Source organism: Chiloscyllium punctatum, chromosome 11 (genome assembly GCF_047496795.1).
Source record: "Chiloscyllium punctatum isolate Juve2018m chromosome 11, sChiPun1.3, whole genome shotgun sequence".
NCBI classification, from domain to species: Eukaryota; Metazoa; Chordata; class Chondrichthyes; order Orectolobiformes; family Hemiscylliidae; genus Chiloscyllium; species Chiloscyllium punctatum.
In genome coordinates this window covers 25,194,039-25,217,362 of record NC_092749.1, presented here as the reverse complement: position 1 = coordinate 25,217,362, position 23,324 = coordinate 25,194,039, and the positions used below count along the sequence as shown (strand labels likewise).

The following is a 23,324-nucleotide window of genomic DNA, read 5'->3' as shown; positions in this document are numbered from 1 at the left end:
TGAAAGTGCTGGAACTGGATGACTTTGCAACTTGAATTTTAATTGGAGCTAAGCATTTATGATGTTTATTGTGGGCTGACACAGGGCTTTCCCCTGCTGGGCCATGTAAGGTCAGGGGTCAGTCTCACAGAGAAAGATCGCTGAACCTGAAATTTTGACTCTGTTTTCTCTCTACATGCTGCCAGACCGGTTGAGTTTCTCCAACAATTTCTGATTTTGTTTCGCAACGAGGTATTGGCTATTTAGGTCCGTCCTGAGGAGAAGTGTCTTCACTGGAACGTTTATAAATCTTTTAGAAACTCTACTCTGAAGGGCTGTGGATGCTCAGTCATTGAGCACGCTCAAGACTGAGGGCAACAGATGCTGGGCACTAAATGGATCAATGGAAATAAGATAAAGATTGGAATGTGGAAGATCTGCCAAGCCCGTTTTGAAGACAAAGTGGGTTTGAGTAGCCACTTGTCTACTGCAACTCTTCAATCTTATATTGCTGTTTTGCTTACAAAATGTGGAAGATTAATGGTGTCGGTTTGCAGGCAGAGCACCTACAAAGAAACTTGCGGTCCCCCCCCCCACCCCCACCACCACCACCACCACCGCAATTCCCTCACACACCAAACATCGTCATCTGCTGTAATGGCACCTGTACCCACTGTGCAGCAAAAGGTTCATACCTGCAGTTGTGTGCTGGAAGATAGCTGCAGCACTCTCTAAACAAAGCGTAAGGTATTGGTATCTCCGAGTGACCAAAACAAAGACAAGCTTCACTCAACATCTTCTTCAGTTCGGCCATTAAAGAGATGGCTAAGTGATGAAGCATTCATTTGCCATTTTGCTGACTGCTGCATGTATTTGCTGCTGATCCCACTTTGCCCAATTAGTAGGCCCAAAAACTGGGCAGAAACAATTTTCGTTGGTCTATACCCCTGCCACAAAGGTCCTTCAATTTTGTCAAAGGCAATGTTGTGTCTCGAACAATATTCTGATGTCCTGGCATTCTTCCTTAAACAATCATAGAGTCATATCGTATGGAAATAGACCCTTCAGTCCAACCAGTCCATAATCCCAAACTAAACTAGTCCCACCTGCCTGTGCTTGACCCATATCCCTCCAAACATTTCTTATTAGTGTACATATCTAAATGTCTTTCAAATGTTGTAACTATATCTACATCTACCACTTCCGCTGCAAGTTTATTCCACACACAAACCACCTTCCATGTAAAATAATTGTCCCTCATGTTTTTTTTTAATCTTTCTCCTCTCTCCTTAAAAATATGCCCCTTACTCTTGAAATCCCCACTCTAGGGAAAAGACATCTGCCATTCGCCTTATCTATAGCCCTCATGATTTAATAAACCTCTATAAGTCACCTCTCAACCTCCTGTGCTCCAGTGAGAAACATCCCAGCCTATCCAGATTCTCCTTATAACTCAAACCTTACATTCCCAGTAACATCCTGGTAAGTCTCTTCTGAACCCTCTCCAGCTTAATAACATTCTTCCAATAGCAGGGCGAAGTAGAATTGGACATAGTACTTCAGAAGAACATCCTGTACGACCTCAACATAACACCACAATTCCTATGATTAAATGTCTGAGCAATGAAGGCAAGCATGCTAAATGCCTTTTTAACCACACTATCTATATTTGATGTAAAGTTAAAAATCACACAACACCAGGTTATAGTCCAACAGGTTTAATTGGAAGCACTAGCTTTCGGAGTGCTGCTTCTTCATCAGGTGGTTTGATATAAACTTCAAAGAATTATGTACCTGAATCCCGAGGTATCTCTGTTCTATAACAGTGCCCAAGCCCCAGCTTTTAATTGTATAAGTCTTGCCACTGTTTCTTGTATCAAAATGCAATATCCAACTCCATCTGCCATTCCATGGCTCATTGACCCAATTGATCAAGATCTATTTGTAATCTTAGATAACCTTCTTCACTGTCCACAAAACCACCAATCCTTGTGTTATCAGCAAATGTATTAATAATGCTTTCTAGATTCTCATCTAAATCATTGACACAAATGGCAAACAGAAGTGGATCCAGACCAATCCCTGTGGAGCACAGCTGGTCACAGGCCTCCAGACTGAAAAACAATCCTCCATTATCACTCTCTGTCTCCTGCCTTTAAGCCAATTTTGTATCCAATTTACAAGCTCACCCTTAATCCCATGTGATCTAACTTTATTAATTAGTTCACCATGTGGGGCCTTGCCAAAGTGAACAATGTCTGTCCCTCTGTCTTCATCAATCTTCTTGGTTACTTCCTTCAAAAACCTCAATCAAGTTATTGAGCTTGTTAATGAATACCATAATGCTTAGCGTTTAAGGACTTGGCTTTGAAATTGGGAAAAAAATAGGCAGAGTTAGCACTGATTGAGCTCTGAATACCATTTCAGGCTATACACAGTCAAACCATTGTCGTTACACAGACATGACAGAAGATCGCAGCATTGGTGAGCACATGGATTGTGGGTTTCATGGACAGGAGAGCCTGGTCAAATTCAACAGTTTCTGGACACACAGTGACATTGTACTGATGTGCCTTACTCTCAAAATTTGGTGCAAACTAATTTTCTATTCCCAACTCTGAATTAGATGCTGAAGTTGGAACTAATTCGGCAAATCAGTTAAGAGCAGAAAATGGAGTTCTCTCTGCAGTTAAATAGAACATAGAACAGTGCCGCACAGGAACAGGCCCTGAACATAGAACAGTACAGAGCAGGAACAGGCCCTGAACATAGAACAGTGCCGCACAAGAACAGGCCCTGAACATAGAACAGTACAGAGCAGGAACAGGCCCTGAACATAGAACAGTGCCGCACAAGAACAGGCCCTGAACATAGAACAGTACAGAGCAGGAACAGGCCCTGAACATAGAACAGTGCTGCACAAGAACAGGCCCTGAACATAGAACAGTACAGAGCAGGAACAGGCCCTGAACATAGAACAGTGCTGCACAAGAACAGGCCCTGAACATAGAACAGTACAGAGCAGGAACAGGCCCTGAACATAGAACAGTGCCGCACAGGAACAGGCCCTTTGACCCACGATCGTCTGCTGAACATAATGCCAAGTTAAAATAATCCCTTCGGCCTGCCCTTGGTCCACATTCCTCCATTCCTTGCATATTCATATGCTCATCTAGAAGTCCCTTAAACGCCCCTATTGTATCTGCCTCCTTTACCAACCCTGGCAGTGCATTCCAGACTCTGACAATTCTCTGTGTAAAAACATGCCCCTCACATCTCCTTTGAACTTTCCCCGTCTCACCTTAAATGCAGGCCCCCTCATATTAAACTCTGGGAAAAATATTTTGACTGTCAACCCTATCTATGCGTCTCATAATTGTATAGACTTCTATCAAGTGTCCCGTCAGCCTTGGTCACTCCAGAGAAAACAACCCGAACTTGTCTAGCCTCTCCTTATAGCTCATACCCTCTGATCCCTCAGCACCCTGTTAAACCTCTTCTGCACTCTCTCCAAAGTCTCCACATCCTTCGTGTCATGTGGCGGATGTGTGACTGAACCAAAATCTTATAAAGCTGCAACATGACATCCTGACTCTTATACTCAGTTCCCTGACCAAAGAAGACAGGCATGCTATAAGCCTTCTTTAGCACCCTATCTACTTGTGTGGCCACTTTCACGGAGCTGTGGACTTGAACCCCAAGAACTTTCTTACATCAAAATGATGTTTGTGGTCCTGCCATTAACTGTACACTTTTCCTCAACATTTGATATCCCAAAGTGCGTCACCTCACACTTACCTGAGTTAAATGCCATCTGCCATTTCTCCGCGGATGGCTGCAACTGATCTGTATCCTTTGACAACCTTCTACACTCTCCACAATTCCCCCAATCTTGTATCATCTGCAAACTTACTAAACCACCCATCTACATTTTCATCAAGTCATTTATGTATATCGCAAGCAGCAGAGGTCCGAGTATGGATCCCTGCGGAACACCACTAGCCACGGGCCTTCAGCCTGACAAACACCCTTTCACCACTAAGCTCTGCCTTCTATGGGAAAACCAACTCTGAATCCAAGTGGCTAAGTCACTGTGGATCCCATTCATCTGAAACTTAGCTTACCATGAGGGACCATGTCGAAAGCCTTACTAAAATCCATGCAGGGAGCATCCATTGCTCTACCTTCATCGATCACCTCCTCGAAAAATTCAATCAAATTACTTGTGCCTCACCTGCCCTGCACAAAAGAATCACTAATTAGGCTGTGCTTTTCCAAATGCACTTAAACCTTATTCCTAAAAATTCTCTCCAATCGCTTCTCAGCCACCAGTGTGAGACTCAGCGGTCTATAGTTTCCTGGATTATCCCTATTTCCTCTCTTGAACAGAGGAACAACATTAGCTACTTGCTGATATGATTAGAGTCCTCTCTACTGGAGAATGAAGATACAAAGATCTCAGTCAAGGCCCCAGCAATCTCCTCTCTTGTTTCTCTCAATAACCTGGGCTAGATACCATTGGGCAGCATCCAAGGAACAAGAGAGTCAATGCTTCGAGCATAAGATCTTCATAAGCTGATGAAGAGCTTATGCTTGAAACATCGACTCTCCTGCTCCTCAGATGTTGCCTGACCTGCTGTCCTTTACCAGCACCACATTCTTCGACTCTGATCTCCAGCATCTGCGGTCCTCACTTTCTCATTCCCATCCTTGTCCTTTCTCCTTGTGTGGAACATACTGGTCCTGGGCTCTGATCAGCAGGCCTTTAAACAACTCCCACATTCAAACTTGCCCAATAACAGCTCCTCCCAATTAACACTCCCTAACTCCGGCCTAACACTGCACTACCCCAAGTTAGTACCTTGCCACAAAGTCCTGACTTATCCTTATTCAGAGCTATCTTAAAACTTAAAGAGTTGTGATCACTGTTCCCAAAATGTTCTCCCACTGAAAGGTCAGTCACCTGGCAAGGCTCATTCACCAGTACAGGGTCCCAATCGGCCCCTTCTCCAGTTGGACTGTCCATATACAGTTTCAAGAAACCCTTTTGGATGCACATTGCAAATTCAACCCCATCTAAGCGTTTTGCTCTTCGGGAGTCCCAGTCAATATTGGGGAAGTTAAAGTCACCCACTATAACTACCCTGTTGTTGTTGCATCAGTTGAAGCTGCTTCATGGCAAGCTGGAACTGAACTGCTACCTGAAGACACATGTTGGCCAGGAATAGGCCTGACGTGCTGCAGGGTTGGGGGAGATGAGCTGCTGAAACTCTTTTCCTAGCAGGCTGCTCATCGAGTAAGAATATTGAAGGAAGGGGAATAATTGGCAGAGATTGTGATGAAGGCAAAATCCATAACAACCAGAAAAAAGGAATTACCCAAAATTGGAAACAGATTGCTTCACAAAAGCCTAGGAAATGGGAGAAAAAGTGGAGAGCTCTTCCAGAGAGCTAGCATAAGTGTGATGGGCCAAAAGGCTACTTCCTATAATATAAAATTTGTCAAAGTGAGTCTGGGTGATGGGCGTATTCAGAGTGACAGTGGGGAACAACAGAGCTGAATCTAATCCTGGCTCTGCCTGAAGCACAGTCTCCACCAAGGCTCACAGGATAGCAATCCAAAGTGGAATGATTGGCCTGTTTCTCCCCCTCCTTTATCCAAGGGCAAAGGACCACTGGCTTCCTGCTACAATCTGGGATGAGATCAGTTTACACCAGGAATGTGGTTATGGGTGGGCCAGAATTCCATGAACACTACCTGTGTGGAATCCTTAGATTAGCCTGCACCAATGCTTCCCAAACTGGTGCGTTTGTGAGCTGAAATGTTGCGGAGAGCTCCAAGGCAGTAATGGTCTTTGCAGTTCTCTGGCTGAGTTACAACAACTGCCTTCCAGCTCTGATGGGCTCCTATTTTCAATGGGATCTTTCCCAGAACCCCCCATGCTCTCCCAGATCTTGCACATCCCTGCACCCTCATCATTCCCACTGATGAAAGCTTGTGACTGATGTGTTCTCTAACTGTTAACCCTGATAACATGAACACTGTTCTCACTGAGATCAAGTATCGGAAGAACTACCCACAGAGAAACTAAATTCATTAAACATCTATATGCTCTGGGCTCTATTCCTTAACAGCCTTATTGACTAACTGTTTTCCTGAGGGATTGAAAAGGACAGCAATAGTAATTCAAGAGGGGGCCAATACTTTTAGAGAAGAATATCACATGACATGATATCATGTTGATTTTGTCATTAAACTCTCTTAAAGATACATGTTTGTCTGATCATCGGTACATGATATATCATGGATACATGTAGTATCATAGATACTAACAATGTCATATCATTAACATCTACAGTACCATTGATGCAATATCATAGATACCTGCAATATCACAACACGGACAGTATTCAAGAGTTGAGAGTGTGGCGCTGGAAAAGCACAGCAGGTCAGGCAGCATCTGAGGAGCAGGAGAATTGATGTTTCAGGCAAAAGCCCTTCATCAGCAATGAGGCTTGTGGGCCCAGGGGTTTGAGAGATAAATAGGGATTGGGGGGGTAAGGCAGCTGAGAATGCAACAGGTCGATGAAGGTGAGGGCGAAGGTGGTAGATTGGAGAGGAGGGTGAAGCAGGTAGATGGGGAAAGTGATGGACAGGTCAGGAGGGTGGTGCTGAGTTGGAGGCTTGGGAATGGGATAATGTGGGGAGAGGGACAATGAGGAAACTGATCCTGTGTGGTTGCAGGGTCGCAAGGTAGAATATGAGGCATTCTTCCTCCAGGCGTCGCATGGTAATGGTTTGACGATGGAGGAGGCCCAGGAGCTGTATGTCCTTGGCAGAGTGGGAGGGGGAGTTGAAATGTTCAGCCCATGAGTAGTGGGGTTGGTGGGTGTGTGCATCCCAGAGATGTTCTCTGAAATGATTTGCAAGAAGGCATCTTGTCCTCCCAGTGTAGAGGAGACCACAACGGGTGCGACGGATACAATAGATGACATTGGTAGAGGTACGGGTGAATTTCTGTTGGATGTGGAAGGATCCTTTGGGGCCTTGGACAGAGGTGAGGGGAGTGGTGTGCGCGCAGGTTTTGCACTTCATGTGGTGGCAGGGAAAGGTGCTGGGTGTGGTGTGTGGGCTGGTGGAGGGAAGGGGGGGGATTGTTGGGGTGGGGGTGGACCTGATGAAGGAGTCATAGAGGGAATGGACTCTCTGGAATGCTGGTAGGGGTGGGGAGGGAAATATAACTCTGATGGTGGGGTCTGTTTGGATGTGGCAAAAGTGGCACAGGATGATGCAATGTATGCGGTGGAGGATAGAAGATGAGGACCGGGGGTTGAGGGTGTTCTGTTCTTGTATTCAAAAGATAGTATTCAAGCCTCAAAACAGGGGCAGGATGGGAGCACTGGTTGACAATGGCTGCCAACTTGTTTATCACAGTAAAAACCAAAAGAACTGCGGACGCTCTCGATCCGAAACAAAAACAGAAGCTGCTGGAAAAACTCAGCAGGTCTGGCAGCATCTGTGGAGAGAAATCTGAGTTAACGTTTCAGGTCGAATGAGGAATGTTTTGTTTCTAGCAGTACTGCTCACTGACTGAAATCAGGTATTGCACAGAAACAGGCCATTCAGCCCTGCTGGTCCTTGCTGACATGTTTCTGCACACAGCCTCATTCCTTCCACCTTAACAGCCCATCCTCCTGTACTTGCCTTCCTCGTGCGGCTGCTTTCTGTACTGCAGGTGATTGATTCTGTCTTGTTTTCTGAACACGTTTACCACCGTTGCTTCCGAGGCAAAACCAGGAATTGAAGCAAATGCAATGCCATCATGCCCAAGGACCTTTCAGTGTAACCTTCTAGTAGCTGAGTGGCATTGACTGTTGGCACAACATGTCAGAAAAAGATGAGTGCCCTGCCTGTAATCCTCTGTTGATGAAAATCTATGACTGACATTCCCATTGCCGCCAGCAACTAATTGGAAAATTGGCCCCAAAGTGACTCAGTAGGTAATTACAATTCCCTACATGTCCAAACATTTCCTGAACTCTTTTTTTTTTGATTATCCTAAGAGGTAATTCTCAGAAGTGTACGTCTCTCCAGAAAGCTTGGGCCCTGCCAGAACAGGATACAGATGTTATTGTCCTACTTCCTTACACAGTGCTGCTCCTGATGTCCATTATGTCTGGATTTTCTCTCTTCTTCAACCTGCCTTCTGTTTCTGTCTCACTTTAATGGCACAGCCTGGATTGGGAAGTCACACTGACTGAGAATACAAATTTACGCAAGTTTTCCAAGTGCTTGCGATGTACTTATTTGTTGAGGAAATATTGAATGTTTGTGTAACCATAATCATAAATAGGAATGAGGGAAGAAAGCTAATCCAAAACAATGTTTTGGCAATGCTTGCTTTGATTTTTATGTAATTTGTTGCGTTCATTAGAGCCAACAGGAATATTAATGTGTATGAAACATTGATCAAGATCTTGATTTTATCAGTATCAATTTTAAATGGGTTTTAGTGCATGTGAGGATAATTGCACTATACCCTATAACACTGTGCACTGACATTTAAGGATGTGCAATTATTTTATATGCCTGCATTATAAATTAGCAATTCTCCTTGCTGTTTACTTGACCTTCAAGGATTTACATATTTAGTTTTGTGTTCATGTGAAGTCAGTTATGGTCTTAATTATGACACACACTCCTCAGCATACAGGATGAAGGTCAGCCTGGTTTTTTCCAGCATAGTACAAGATACACCATGTCCCTGAATGTTAACGCATTGCAAACTGGTGAGAATGTTGTCTTCACCATCCCAACCAAACCAACACTGGGGACAGAGTAATACCAATAATATTAGATTTATTTTGATTTATCGCAGGAATTCCGTTGGCCAAAGGCCTTCTCACAGTCGAACTGTGGAGCTTTTAGCCAATAGCCGTGATGTTGTGAATAGAGAGGATGGACTGTGAATTGCCATTCATAACCTTCCAAAGTAGACCAGGCTCTCTCATGGAAAACTGTGGCAGGAAGGACCCTGGGGAATATTGAAGAATGTGGTATTTTGGATTGTGGGAGAATACAGGAGATGGTATGCTCTTTTTTTTTTAAGTGTTGGTTTTACTTCAAGCAAACCATAACAATGATTGCTATAATGGAGCCTTTTCTTCCAAAGCTGCAATTTAACTTCATTGGCAATGTCCCCAGCTCATCTGTCAGAAGTCAAGGAGTTCAAGTGAAGGGACTTGATGTTTGTTGCAAAGGAAGATCAACATTCTGTCTGCATCATAACCTGCAGCAGGACTGGCCCAGATTCCTCCAGTAAATCATCTGGGAAACCCATTCAACTGTGACCTCGAAGCTTGCCATGAAAAGTAAATATGTCATCTCATCGGGCTGCTATGGTTAATCTCAACATTTGCCAAAAAAAACCAGTCATTTTGATTCTGTGACTGCAACATGACATTATAAAACTGTGAGCAAGGTGATTCCCTTGCACATTTCAGGTTTGATGCCAGGGACAGTGTAACTACAGAGTCTGTGTGGCCAAATGTCATCCCAACTCCATTTACAAGTTTGCTGACAACACTATCATTGTAGGTCGAGTCTCAAACAACAACGAGATAGAACATAGAAAAGAAATTGAGTGCTTAGCGGCATGGTGTGAAGACACCAATCTCTCCGTCAATGTTATCAAAATTGGTCGATGACTTCAGGAAGTGGAGTGGAGGGCACGGTCCTGTCTGCATCAATGGTGCTGAGGTGGATGTGGTCGAGAGCATCAAGTTCCTGGGAGTGATGATCACCAACTATCTGTCCTGGTCCACTCATGTTGACATGACAGACAAGAAAGCGCAACAATGTCTTTACTTCCTCAGGAGGCTAAGGAAGTTCAGCATGTTCTCAAAGTCTCTTACCAAATTTTATTGATGCATCGTAGAAAGCGCCCTATCTGGATGCATCACAGTGTGAACAGCAACTGCGGTTCCCAAGACTGCAAGAAACTACAGAGAGTTGTGAACTCAGTTCAGTCCATCAGGCAAACCAGCCTGCTGCCTGACCTGCTGCGCTTTTCCAGCAACACATTTTCAGCTCTGATCTCCAGCATCTGCAATCCTCACTTTTTCCCATCCACTAACCCCATCTATACTTCCCACTGCGTCGGGAAAGCAACCAATATAACCAAAGACCCCTCCCACCTCGGTTATACTCTATTCCACTCTCTTCCATCGGCGAGAAGATAATTAAGTTTGAATATATGTACAAACAGATTCAAGAACAGCTTCTTCCCTGCTGTTATCAAATTTTTGAATTAATATTTTGAATATTAATTCTGATCTCTCTCTCTGCACCTTCTATGTGACTGTAACATTGTATTCTGCGCTCTGTTCTGCTACCCTGCTGCACCTTGTATGGTATGATCTGCCCATGTAACACGCAAAACAACACTTTTCACTGTATCTCAGTTCATGTGACAATGATAAATCAATCAGTCAATGCCACCATCTTCAACAAGCTTCCAATTTGGTGGGCATTCAAACAGCTTCCACTTAATTAACAACTGAGGTAAAAGATGAAGGGTTTGCAGCATGGCACTCTATAACATTTCCCTCTCCTCTGCAAACTTATCAAAGTTTACATAGTTTGGTCTACTTTGCAGGGACAGGGCTGCAGGAATGGAGGATAAGTCAGGGAGGAGTTGTTTCCTTTGGCTGAGGAGTTAGGCACAAACAACACCAGGTTAAGGTGATTGAAAAAATAAGCAAAGGCGACTTTGAGGAAAAGCTTTCTTCCATTTACCAAGTGTTTACAATCTGGGATCCATTGCTGGAAAGGATGGCCAGCGTCATTTCAGGTGTTGCTTGCAAAGAGAATTTGGATAAGTTACAGAGGAATGGAGAGAGGTCAGAGGACGTGGGATTAGTTAAATTGCTCTTGCAGATAGCAAGAAATCAACAGGCTGAATGGTCTCCTTTGATGTTGACTTGATATGAATCACAGGCATTGTTTTCATACTACCATCGAAGTTTAATACTGTTCCTTTTAAGTCGTCCCAGGGAAACATTGAGAATTGAGTTCAATATTTCAAATACATTTTGTTGCACGTGGGTCTGAAAGGGTTAACACTGTGGCATTCATTAGCGCCGCCCACTCTGCTGATGTCACATAGATTTGTGGGCAGGGACTTGGAGGAGTGCAACCTAACATCACGTCTTCTTTCAAGTCTCTGTAATAATGACCGTTATGTCAATGTCATCTGTAACTAGTGCAATGAACTGTATCTTGTTAACAGTGAAAGACCAGGAAGCTGTTTTCCTCTACCACGCTTGACCAAGTAGGCCTTGTTGTTCCGATACTTAAACAGGATAATGACTGCAATTTTCACTGAGAAGAGCAACTCATACAGTGTAGTGAGCTGATGTGGCCACACCACACTGACTTAGTTAAGTTTGGCATTATGGTTGGCATGGTCAGGTTGGAAAGCAGGATCTGTTTCACATTTATCAAAGTGCAGATTAATGCAATTCACACTTGTACTGATGAATGCTTGGACATTTTACCTAAGGTGCTATATAAATACAAGTAGTTGTTGCACTTATAGAAAATATCTTTATTTTAGCAAGATACATCATGACAGATTTGTGGTCCAATAAACCAAAGCGGCTTCAATATCTATTACCAATTTACTGAAACGTGGAATGTTTGGCTTTCAGAAATCGATGAGTGCTCGGTTGATCCTCGGATCTGTGGACCTGGCCAATGTATCAATCTACCAGAGGGATACACGTGTAACTGTGATCCTGGCTACCAGCTCAACACAGTGAAAACTGCTTGCATTGGTAAGACAATATAACACATAGTTTTCCCTTTCAGTGTCATACAGCATATTGGCCCTGAGTGACTCCATCAGATTTATATTGGCCGCATCCTATTTTCTGCTACTGCCCCATCAGGACAGCTTCAAAGTGCTGATCCAGTCAGATACAGCAGGTGTCAGAGGCCACATGTACGTGAACTTTGAAGACGCGGTAACCATTGATGGGCTAATTTCAAGTTGGGTAACAGACATTTCAAAGTCTTGAGAAAGCTCAAGTCGCAATCATAATCCATTATTGATCTTTACCAATTTTAAGGACAGAGGGGCAAGGAGACAGACAGGTACAAACGAAGGGGCAGATAATCCAAGGATCAGGCATGGCTTTGCAGATCAGGAACTATTCAGCCTGACTCTCTCACTGAAGGATGTTGTTTGGATCCATGGTCTTCTCTGCTATCTTGGACCAGACCTCACTTTGTCCATGCTCTTGGTGCATTCCTCCCATTCTGAAACCCAAAGCCAAACCAGGATGAATGTACCTTACTCCTTCTGACTGCAGTCTGTCTGTTCCAGATGTGGATGAATGTGCACAGATTCCGCGCCCGTGTTCCAATGGATACTGTAAGAACACAGTGGGAAGCTTCCGCTGCCTCTGTCATCGAGGGTTCACATCAGACGGAGGAACAGAATGTGCTGGTAATGCTTGACATGTTGGTAGGATTGCAAGGGTGATACAGTGCCTCAGCCTCACAGTGCCAGGGATCTGGGTTTGATTCCACCCTTGGGTGACTGTTGGTATGGGATTTGCACATTCTCCCTGTGTCTGCCTGGGTTTCCTCCAGGTGCTCTGATTTCCTCTCATGGTCCAAAGATTAGGTGGGACCATGCTAAATTGCCCCATAGTATCCAGGGATGTGCAGGCTAGGTGGGTGAGCCATGGAAAATGCAGTGTTATGGAGATAGAGTCAGCGTCTGGATCTGGGTGGGATGCTTTTCGGAGAGTCAGTGTGGACTCGATGGGCCAAGTGGTCTCTTTCCACACTTCAGGGACTCTACGATTTTAAAAATTGCACAGCAAGGGAATTTGAACCACTACCAAACTTCAAATGTCGCCCATACGTTTACTTGATCAATTTTCCTGTTCCGGTTTAACGGGAGAACATGGGGAACAGTATGTGAAGAGAATTTCATTAGGAAATTTCACACTCACCAACGGAAGCATGACATACATCACCTTGTCAGGACATGGTTTGCTTGACCTTCCCATGTGTGATAAGGAACAGGTGAAACCTCAGGAAAATTCCGTTATTGTGTTTTGGGAATCACCACTCAGGGGATAATCTCACTGTCAATGCTCCCTCAATGTTATCAAAATCAGCCACCAGCTGACAAAGATAAACTCACTCGAGTATGAGTGGATGGATTTTCCTTTGGTGCTAGTGGAATTCAGTAAGAGGTTTCTTAGTCCTCACAGTTTTTCGCATGCCAGTGCATATCTTGTCTTTAACTCTTCATCCTCAGTAATTTTACCCAATTGTTAAACTGTCTTGTTTAGAAGGAGTGTTGCCAAATTTGAAAGAACATGAGGAATTTAACCTGCATATGTCATTTCTTTAACAACCGTGATCAGGAGAAGTTAAACTCTTTATGTATGTATTTGATAAAATATGCTGCACTAATCTGATAGCAGAGTCCATCAAGGCAGTAAGAGATCGTTTAACCTAAACATTTTATTGCACAGAATAAATAAACCACTGATGTAATGCCGGATGTACATTATTCATGCACTGTCAAATATATGTTGCTAGATGAATTGTGCTGGATGCAAATTTTATTTTGCAACTAAATGCAAATACTTTTCTATCTCCTTTCAAGATATTGACGAGTGCCTGAGCCCCAATATCTGTGGGGAAGGTCATTGCATTAATGTTGTAGGCTCCTACAGATGCCAGTTCTGTGATGCTGGATACAAAATGAACAGAGGACAGTGTGAAGGTGGGTCTGTCTCCAGTTCCTTTTACAGATCCTGTTGTACTGAATATCTTTAAGTATAAAGTTGCAGGTTCTGGCAATAAGATGGGATATTTTCACACAAACCTTTCTGTCACATTATTTTGGCAACAGAATTAGGTGATGGTTAAAGACATGGGGGAGTATGGAAGGCAGGGGAGGATAATTTCTTCAAAAAATCACAGCAGCAGTATGTGTCCAATTTAGTCTTGTCTCTGAGCCACCCATTCTTGTGTCATAGTCGCTACACTGGAGCCAGGAGAATTACAGGGAGGAACTGAAAATTAATCTGAAAATCTTATGTAGACAAATAAACAAAAGGGATGCACACCCAAAAAAACTATTGCCAAGTGTGAAATCAAAGGCATGAGAATGGGGTGTGGTAAGGGTTGTGGGGTGGAAGAAATGCTGCCATGGCCTTTTATGTCCTCCCTCCCAACCTCCACCCTAACTAATTTCTTCGCTACTATTATCACTAAGTAGGCAATTCTAATCACTTTTGCTTCACAAAGTTTACGAAAGCAGCTCTCAGCTCGTTTGTTGCTAATGATTGTTTGGCTGTCTCTCTCTCTCTCTCTCACTCTCTCTGTCAGAGTCTCTTTAGTCATGCTAGCTTCTGAACCTTGAGTCTTGCTGCAGTTGGGCCCAAGCGCTTGGCCAATTTGCCATGATCCCGGCTTTAAGAAAAATGGCGTCTCTGCAGTGACTGACCACTCACTGCTCTCTTGAGTCTCAGCCACTGATCAATGCAACAGGGTCCACTGAGAAGCTGGGGAACAGAACTAATTCTGATGGCACTGTGTGGAACTGCTCCAGCAAAGTGTCTGGGACATTATCGTCTGTCTAACATCAGCCCTAAACACCAAATGAACCTTAAAGGCACACTGGCCCGGGTTGTGTCTTTAAATATCCATCAGAAATCTGCTCCTCGTGGGCTTGTAATGTCATAACCAAATCTTTTAGGAGCTCAGCAGTTTTGTCAGCAATTGAGCTACAACCTAACAATTATGGAACTAGGATGGAGTCCCTTTAAAATGTCACCCTTTTCTGTTATTTCAGAACACTGAAATTGAACTTGAAGCTTTTTCAAATGTCAGCTGAATTTACTCTGTGATTTGTTTAAATTCACAGACATTGATGAATGCCAGGATTCCAACAAATGTCCGTCTGGAAGATGCATTAACAATCCTGGCTCTTATGAGTGTGTGTCTTGCCCAGATGGATACACAGGCAGAAATGGCCAATGCGTAGGTATGTTCTGTAGTCTCACTGGTTCTGGTACATCAAGAGTGAGTTTGTCTAATAAGCATTCTCATTTGAAAGTTTCCAAATAATAATTGTTCTTTCATGCAAACATTTGATGTGAGTCATAGAGAAGTACAGCATGGAAACAGACCCTTCGGTCCAACTCTTCCATGCCTATGAGATATCCCAATCTAATCTAGTCCCATTTGCCAGCACTTGGCCCATATCCCTCTAAACCTTTCCTGTTCATATATTCATCTAGATGCCTTTTCAATGTTGCAATTGTACCAGCCTCCACCACTTCCTCTGGCAGGTCATTCCATACACGCACCACTCTCTGCATGAAAAGGTTGCCACTTAGGTCTCTTTTATATCTTTCCCCTCTCATCCTCAACCAATGCCCTCTAGTTCTGGACTCCCCGACCCCAGGGAAAAGACCTTGTCTATTTATCCTATCCATGTCCCTCATGATTTTATAAACTTCTATAAGGTTACCCCTCAGCCTCCAACGTTGTAGGGAAAATAGCCCTAGCCTATTCAGCCTCTCCCTGTAGCTCAAATCCTGCAATCCTAGCAAAACCCTTCTAAATCTTTTCTGAAGACTAAAGATAAAATCTCAGGATGAATTCAGCAATCCTGCTTTCCTGGACAGGAACCAAGCTTGAAGTGATTGTTAGTGAAAGATAGAGTTACCAATCTGTGGTGCCAATCTTCCGGTCCATGTTCCCCTTGAGCATGGTTTCCTGCAGAGAATAGTAAAGGATCTCTGACATAAACAAGTTTTCACTTTAATAAAGTATTTTACATTTTGCTGTGACATAAAAACAGAAATTGCTGGAAAAGCTCAGTGAGTGCGGCAGCATTGTGGAGAGAAATCAGAGTTAACGTTTCAGGTCGAGCGATCCAAAATATTAACTCTTGATTTCTCTTCACAGATGCTGCCAGACCTGCTGAGCTTTTCCAGCAATTTCTGTTTTTGTTTTCGATTTGCAGCATCAGCAGTTCCTTTGGCTTTTTATTCTTCTGTGACATATTCACTATAAATTATTCTGTTTACAGTGTGTTGTCATCTAGTTGCTAAAATGTTATGGTATGAAATATTATGGGGCTAATCATGCATTCAGCTGCTACAGCAGTTTCCTTTACCATTTACTGACCATCTCATTGAGTGTGAGTGCAATATGCATCCAAACAAAATGCAAGGGACTTGCTTAACATAAAATATAGACAACTTGGTATTTTTCAAGGCAGTAAGTCAGGTGTGAAGAGAAGGGAGTAAGGGACTTATTGATAATGTGATAATGGATTTGCTTAATGGAACTAATCAACTTGTAATTCACCATCAGATCTCTTATCATTCTGCACCTTAACTCTGCTGATAAAATCCAGAACACTCCTTTTAAAAGTAGGTTCCAGAAAATAATCACAGTCATGACTTTGAGGGTCCTTTCAACCAAATAGCAGGTTGGTTATCTCTGGTGGATATGAAATACAAAAAAAAAGGCCTGTTGGCACATTATGAAACATTGAGCTGCTGAATTAACCTGATCAAAGTGTTGGAGAAAGTTGAGAGATGGAATGGGTGAAGACTTGGGGAATGTACCAGCACATGTATGCCAAAACTCAGCACACTCCACTATTACTAGAACATAGAACATTACAGTGCAGAACAGGCCCTTTGGCCCTCGATGTTGCGCTGACCTGTGAACTAATCTAAACCAATCCCCCTACACTATCCCATCATCATCCATGTGCTTATCCAAGGATTGATTAAATCTCCCTAATGTGGCTGAGTTAACTACATTGGCAGGCAGGGCATTCCATGCCATTACCACTTCCTGAGTAAAGAACCTGTCTCAAACCTATCACCCATCAATTTGTAGCTATGCCCCCTCGTACAAGCTGACGTTATCATCCTCGGAAAAAGACTTTCATTCTCTACCCTATCTAATCCTCTGATCATCTTGTATGTCTCTATCAAATCCCCTCTTAGCGTTCTTCTTTCCAAAGAGAACAGACCCAAGTCTCTCAGCCTTTCCTTACAAGACCTTCCCTCCAGTCCAGGCAACATCCTGGTAAATCTCCTCTGCACCTTTTCCAATACTTCCACATTACACCATATAAGTTGACAAAGGGGGGGATGTCGCTGAAAATGGGTTGCTGGAAAAGCGCAGCAGGTCAGGCAGCATCCAAGGAGCAGGAGAATCGACGTTTCGGGTATGAGCTCTTCTTCAGGAATGAGGAAAGTGTGTCCAGCAGACTAAGATAAAAGGGAGGGAGGAGGGACTTGGGGGAGGGGCGTTGGAAATGGGGAGGGGGAGTTGAAGTGGCCTCCTCTATATTGGGGAGACAGGCCGCCTACTTGCGGAACGTTTCAGAGAAAACCTCTGGGACACCCGGACCAACCAACCCAACCTCCCCGTGGCTCAACACTTCAACTCCCTCTCCCACTCCACCAAGGACATGCAGGTCCTTGGACTCCTCCATCACCAGACCATAGCAACAGGACGGTTGGAGGAAGAGCACCTCATCTTCCGCCTAGGAACCCTCCAACCACAAGGGATAAACTCAGATTTCTCCAGTTTCCTCATTTCCCCTCCCCCCACCTTGTTTCAGTCAAATCCCTCGAACTCAGCACCACCTTCCCAACCTGCAATCTTCTTCCTGACCTCTCCGCCCCCACTCCCACTCCGGCCTATCACCCTCACCTTGACTTCCTTCCACCTATTGCATTTCCAATGCCCCTCCCCCAAGTCCCTCCTCCCTACCTTTTATCTTAGCCTGCTGGACACACTTTCCTCATTCCTGAAGAAGGGCTCATGCCCGAAACGTCGATTCTCCTGCTCCTTGGATGCTGCCTGACCTGCTGCGTTTTTCCAGCAATACATTTTCAGCTCTGATCTCCAGCATCTGCAGTCCTCACTTTCTCCTCAAAGGGGGGATGTCACTTGGATTAACACAAGGTCAATACCTTTCTCTTTTAATGAAGTCTTTCACCTGCTCTGTACTGTGGTCACTTTGTTACTGTTTATGTGTTTGCTGTTCTATCTCCCAAGTACCTTGTGCTGCCAAATTTAACAATATTGACATTATAATCTGATAGAAATAAATATGTACCAGGGTAGGGAGGAAATATAGCATCATGATTCTTTGGTTAATGATTTGAATCTGGGGAAATAATGAAAGCATCATTACAGGCGAAACACTGAATATCGCAAACAAAAATCCCCTAAAAGCATCCACTTTGCTATGTGATAGTGTGTGTCCAATGCCATTAATTTATTCAAGCAGTAAATTTCACTACTTCTTCTCCTGTGAGTTTTCGTGAAACCCTGCATGTTGTTCCACGAACACTTTCAATTTCATTGATAAACGCACGGCCAGTTTTATTGTAGTGGTTCCTGTTCTGTGAATTAATGCCTTCAGTTCTTCTGGTCTTGTGCTGAATATATGAACCAGCCCAAAACCAATATTTACCTTGGCCTTGGCGTGCAACTCCCTGCTTCCTGAAGCTTGATGAAAGCACTTACTGGTTGTGGTCGTACAAACAGGCACCACCTGCTCAACGTAAAGATTTTGTCTCCCCCCACCCCCCACATTCTTTTTTTTATTTTCTCTGCGTTTTACTGTGAAGATATCACCGAACGTCTGTCCATTTTGATGAGCAGTCGAGTGTGGGCTTTTGTGAAAATTCCCTTTTGCTCCAGGATTGTACCCAGTGTGCTGCCTTCCCCTTTTCCTGGTTAAGCCATTTTCGTTGTTCCTGAAACAATTTGTTGCTGATTGATTAGATGCTTATAGTTTCTGCTGGTTAGCAGCCTACTCTGAAAATTGTACAGACTGATTGCTAATAGCTCTTGGGTCACCTCTCACATCTGAAAATAATTGGTGTAGTTGTTTGTTATCAATGATCTGTTTAAGACAACAGTTTGCAACATTCCTCTGTTGGATAGAGATGCAACATTTTAGTGGGGCCCAAGGGCACCCTATTACCCCACTATGTTTTCCCCACTATCTCTGTCTCAACTACTGTGGCTACGGAGAAGCTGCCTGGAGTCATAGAAACATAGAAAATAGGTGCAGGAGTAGGCCATTCGGCCCTTCGAGCCTGCATCATGGCTGATCGTGCAATCTTAAATATCCCATTAGCCTCAAGGGCCATGTCCAGCTCCCTCTTGAATGTATCTAACAAACTGACCCCAACAGCTTCCTGTAGGACAGGACTCCTCAGGTTCACAACTCTCTGAGTGAAGACATTTTTCCTCAACTCAGTCCGGAATGGCTTGCCCCTTATTCTCAGACTGTCACACAAGAGAAAGGATAGGGAAGAGGGTGCTGAGGCAAAAAGAGCCATGAAGTGGGCTGTTAAAAAAAGAGAAAAAAAAAGGTGGACACAGAGAGACAATGGGCGAGAGAGAAATGTGAAAACAGAAGTAGCTAAGGAAGAGATCATTTCCTCTAACTTATTATGTGCAATGTTCCAGGAGATCGAATTTGTTCCACTGCGGATGTCACCTTTTTAGCACACGTACTGGCCACGGTGTGTATTTCGAATTTAATATGAACAAAGCCACTCAAGTGCATTAAGTTTGACTTGCAATACTTTGTTAAATATAATTTTAGGTTGAACAAATTCTTCATTCTCTGTCATCAGAGATAAACAATTGATATTTACATTTGGATTCTGTGCCCTGAAGTACAAATATTAGAAATTGTGATTGGAAGGCAGGTGTGGAAAGCTTGATCCAAGCTTACTCCTTCCCGGCAAACCGACCAGGGGCTCATCAGGAATCAACTGTATCTCTTGTCAGTTTCCTGTTACAGTAGGGCATTTGGTTGCATGCTGGGAAAAAGGCAATTTGAGACCCATTCAGACAGTCATTTCTTAAATGGACCGGCAGATGGATGCTGCAGATGTTCCATGATAAATGTATCAGCAGATCATTTTCGAAACAGCATTCCAGGTGTTTCTTTGTCTTTTCATCATTCACTCTCCTCCCCTGGGCTGTTTGTTCAATTCTAACATTCATTGTCTTGTGTTACCTGTTTGAAATTGGCCGAGATTTGTCTGTGTTGTCCTTGGAAGTCTGATTTTTGACCCCTGCTCCTTTTTGTCCCCCTAGATGTTAACGAATGCCTCAACAGATCAGCTTGTGCAAATGGCAGATGTTCGAACCTTGAGGGGGCCTATATCTGTACCTGTAACCGAGGCTATGAACCATCCCCTGATGGCAAACTGTGCAAAGGTAACCATTCCCACAGGGATTAACATCGCAGATGGCCACATTGTTTAGCATCAGATCACCAAAGTAAAGCAGTTAAATGGTTTTGTTTATGAAATGGAAGCATTTGATTGACAGTAAGGATGAGCTTGGCAGTGGGATCTCTGGTACAAAGTTAAAAATCACACAAAACCAGTTATAGTCCAACAGGTTTAATTGGAAGCACACTAGCTTTCGGAGTGATGCTCCTTCATCAGGTGATAGGAGCGGCGCTCCGAAAGCTAGTGTGCTTCCAATTAAACCTGTTGGACTATAACCTGGTGTTGTGTGATTTTTAATTTTGTACACCCCAGCCCAACACTGGCATCTCCAAATCAGGATAGCTTTTTTATTCCTGATGAAGGGCTTTTGCCTGAAACGTCGATTTCGAAGCTACTTGGATGCTGCCTGAACTGCTGTGCTCTTCCAGCACCACTAATCCAGAAGATAGCTGGTAGGTAGCCATTCAGGATGATTGTCCTGAAAACTAAACAGATTAAGGTTAAGTGTGTGGTTATGGGGTGCATTCATTAGATGTTTTAATTTGTGCCTAGAAAATGACCCTTCACAATTGGCTGTTCCTGAAGAGTAGCACACAGGGTCCTCTGATACACTAGAGGTCTTCTGTGACCTGTGGGTACAAGGAGTGTGCTGGGGTTCATGGTCACCCTCAGGAATGGTATTTTGCTTAAATTTTGTAAACGTCCTTTGAAGTTTTCTATTTGTTACAGCACTTCTTTAACTGGCTCTGGATTAGTTATTTAATTTAAACGCTTGATCAGAAGTGTAAAAGCGAAAGCAAATTGACACCGGTGTTGGGTAATGGGTTTTGGAGCTAAGCATCTGTCAGGATTCTCTTTGTAAATAAACTTGAAATGGAGTAAAGATCTGGTCTCCTCTCAGACCAGCTGCCAATCAGGAGTTTGACTTCCCCAATGTGTTCCTGTCACCAGTTACATTTCTCGGCCCAGGATTTGCATCAGTTGCTTACTCAATGCAGACAACTAACTAAAGTAATTAAAGGCCCAATCAAGGCAATAATTTGTGCTTGCCAAGCAATGCCACCTCCAATCCAGTTGCCACATGGGGAGGCACCATTGTAATAGAGGCAGACTCCCTGTGCCAACCTGGGAGGTGGGATGAGGATATTGGAACCTGACACTCCATCCTTAAAGATGGGCAGACAGTTACACAGGCCATGACCATGACCCAAAAACTGTACAGGGGGGGTTTCCCCTCTCATCAGAAAGCTCGACCAGTTCAATCCCACTGAGATTTCACTGCAGACTTACTATCCTTTCCCCCCTTCCCGCCCTCCCTAAACCTTGAGGGCAATTTCTCTGAGAGGTGTTCCTCTGCCCTGACTCAGCAGCGCCCCCATCTCTCAATGGAGCAGACAAGGCTTTTTGGCTGCTACCTGCCCTGTGATTGGGCCTGCATTATTGAGAGCCTGTCGGCTATCCTTAATATGGCACTGGGCTGGGTCATGTGAGAGGTTACCTTTAGGAAAGTAGTTTCCCATGCCTGCGCGCCAGCAAATATGGGCTTGGGGACCCCCATGTATTTCCCTGACTGGGGTCCTGAAGCGTGCAGAGGCCTGTGAGTCAACGTTTTAGCAAAAGGAAGCATTTTCCTCTTTTAGATTAGATTACTTACAGTGTGGAAACAGGCCCTTCGGCCCAACAAGTCCACACCGACCCGCCACCCATCCATTCCCCAACATTTACCCCTTTACCTAACACTATGGGCAATTTAGCATGACCACTTCACCTAACCTGCACATCTTTGGACTGTGGGAGGAAACCAGAGCACCCGGAGGAAACCCACGCAGACACAGAGAGAATGTGCAAACTCCACACAGTCAGTCGCCTGAGTCGGGAATTGAACCCAGGTCTCTGGCGCTGTGAGGCAGCAGTGCTAACCACTGTGCCACTGTGCCGCCCAAACTCCCTACTTAACTGACAAACTCTCGACAAGGAGGTTGGACAACCCGCTGCTGTACTGGAGCTTAGAGGTGCAGGAGTACAGTTCTAGAATGTTCTGCAGTCTATCTCCCCATCCCAGTTCCAAGGGAGGAAGTATTTGGCAGAATGGATGAAGAGTGGAGCTGGGAATAGCACAGCAGGTCAAGCTGTATCAGAGGAGAGGGGGAGTCGCTGTGTCAGCTTGGAACCTTTCATCAGGATTAAACGTTGATTCCCCCTCTCTGATGCTGCTTGACCTGCTGTGCTTTTTCCAGCTCCACTCTTTATCCACTCTGATTCTCTAAACATTTGCAGTTCTCACTATCTTCAGGAATTACCACTCAGACATCCTCATGCCACTTGAACTCTGACTTTAAGCCAGTAGAGAACCGAAAGCCTAAGAATATAATCCTCTTTCAGTGTCAGCTTTGGTTTAGTGATATTACCTCTTGGTCAGAAGACCATGGAGTCAAGCTCCAGTGCAGAGATTTAGGGATATTTGAGGCTGAACCTTGAGTGTTTATTGGAGGAAAAGCTTCAGGTGAGGTTTGAAACATAGGTCCTTTCTGCTCTCTCAGGTGCTTGTAAAAGATCCCATGGCATTGTTTCCCAGTAGAGCAAACGGTACTCTAGCGGTGTTCCAATCAATTTTTATCACTCAATGAACATCACCAAAAACATTGTCTTGCAATTTACCTCAATTACTGTTTGCATCTTACTGTGTGGAAAATGAGCCACCGTGTTTGGCTAATTTGTGACAAACTGAGTTCGCGGAAGGTGCCAAAGGGAACGCAGTTCCTTTGAAGAATTTACTAGTTTGGTTATATTCTTGTTTGTCTTTTCAAGAAGTTTAGGAGAAATTTCCCTCCCTGTTGTTTGAAGCGGGTTTAGTCCTGGCAGAATTTGACCCAATTCCACAATTTTCCAGCAGCCAATTTCAATGGAGACCCCTATCAAACTTGACTGATTTCTTGATTTGTGCCAAACAACTGACTCCAATATTGTCATCATCCCATTGTGATTCCTTCCATTGCCCAATTCTCATGTTCT

General features: G+C 44.0%; 1 protein-coding gene across 5 annotated transcripts in view; it reads left to right on the top strand.

Annotated features, from left to right (window-relative positions):
• Positions 1-23,324, top strand: part of ltbp1 (latent transforming growth factor beta binding protein 1) — a 349,362-nt gene that overhangs the window by 218,102 nt on the left and 107,936 nt on the right. For all 5 annotated transcript variants that reach the window (XM_072580504.1, XM_072580506.1, XM_072580508.1 and 2 more), the window contains 5 exons: positions 11,691-11,816; positions 12,368-12,490; positions 13,670-13,789; positions 14,936-15,055; positions 20,173-20,295. In XM_072580504.1, coding sequence (XP_072436605.1) covers positions 11,691-11,816; positions 12,368-12,490; positions 13,670-13,789; positions 14,936-15,055; positions 20,173-20,295 — 612 coding nt within the window. The remainder of the gene's footprint in view (positions 1-11,690; positions 11,817-12,367; positions 12,491-13,669; positions 13,790-14,935; positions 15,056-20,172; positions 20,296-23,324) is intronic.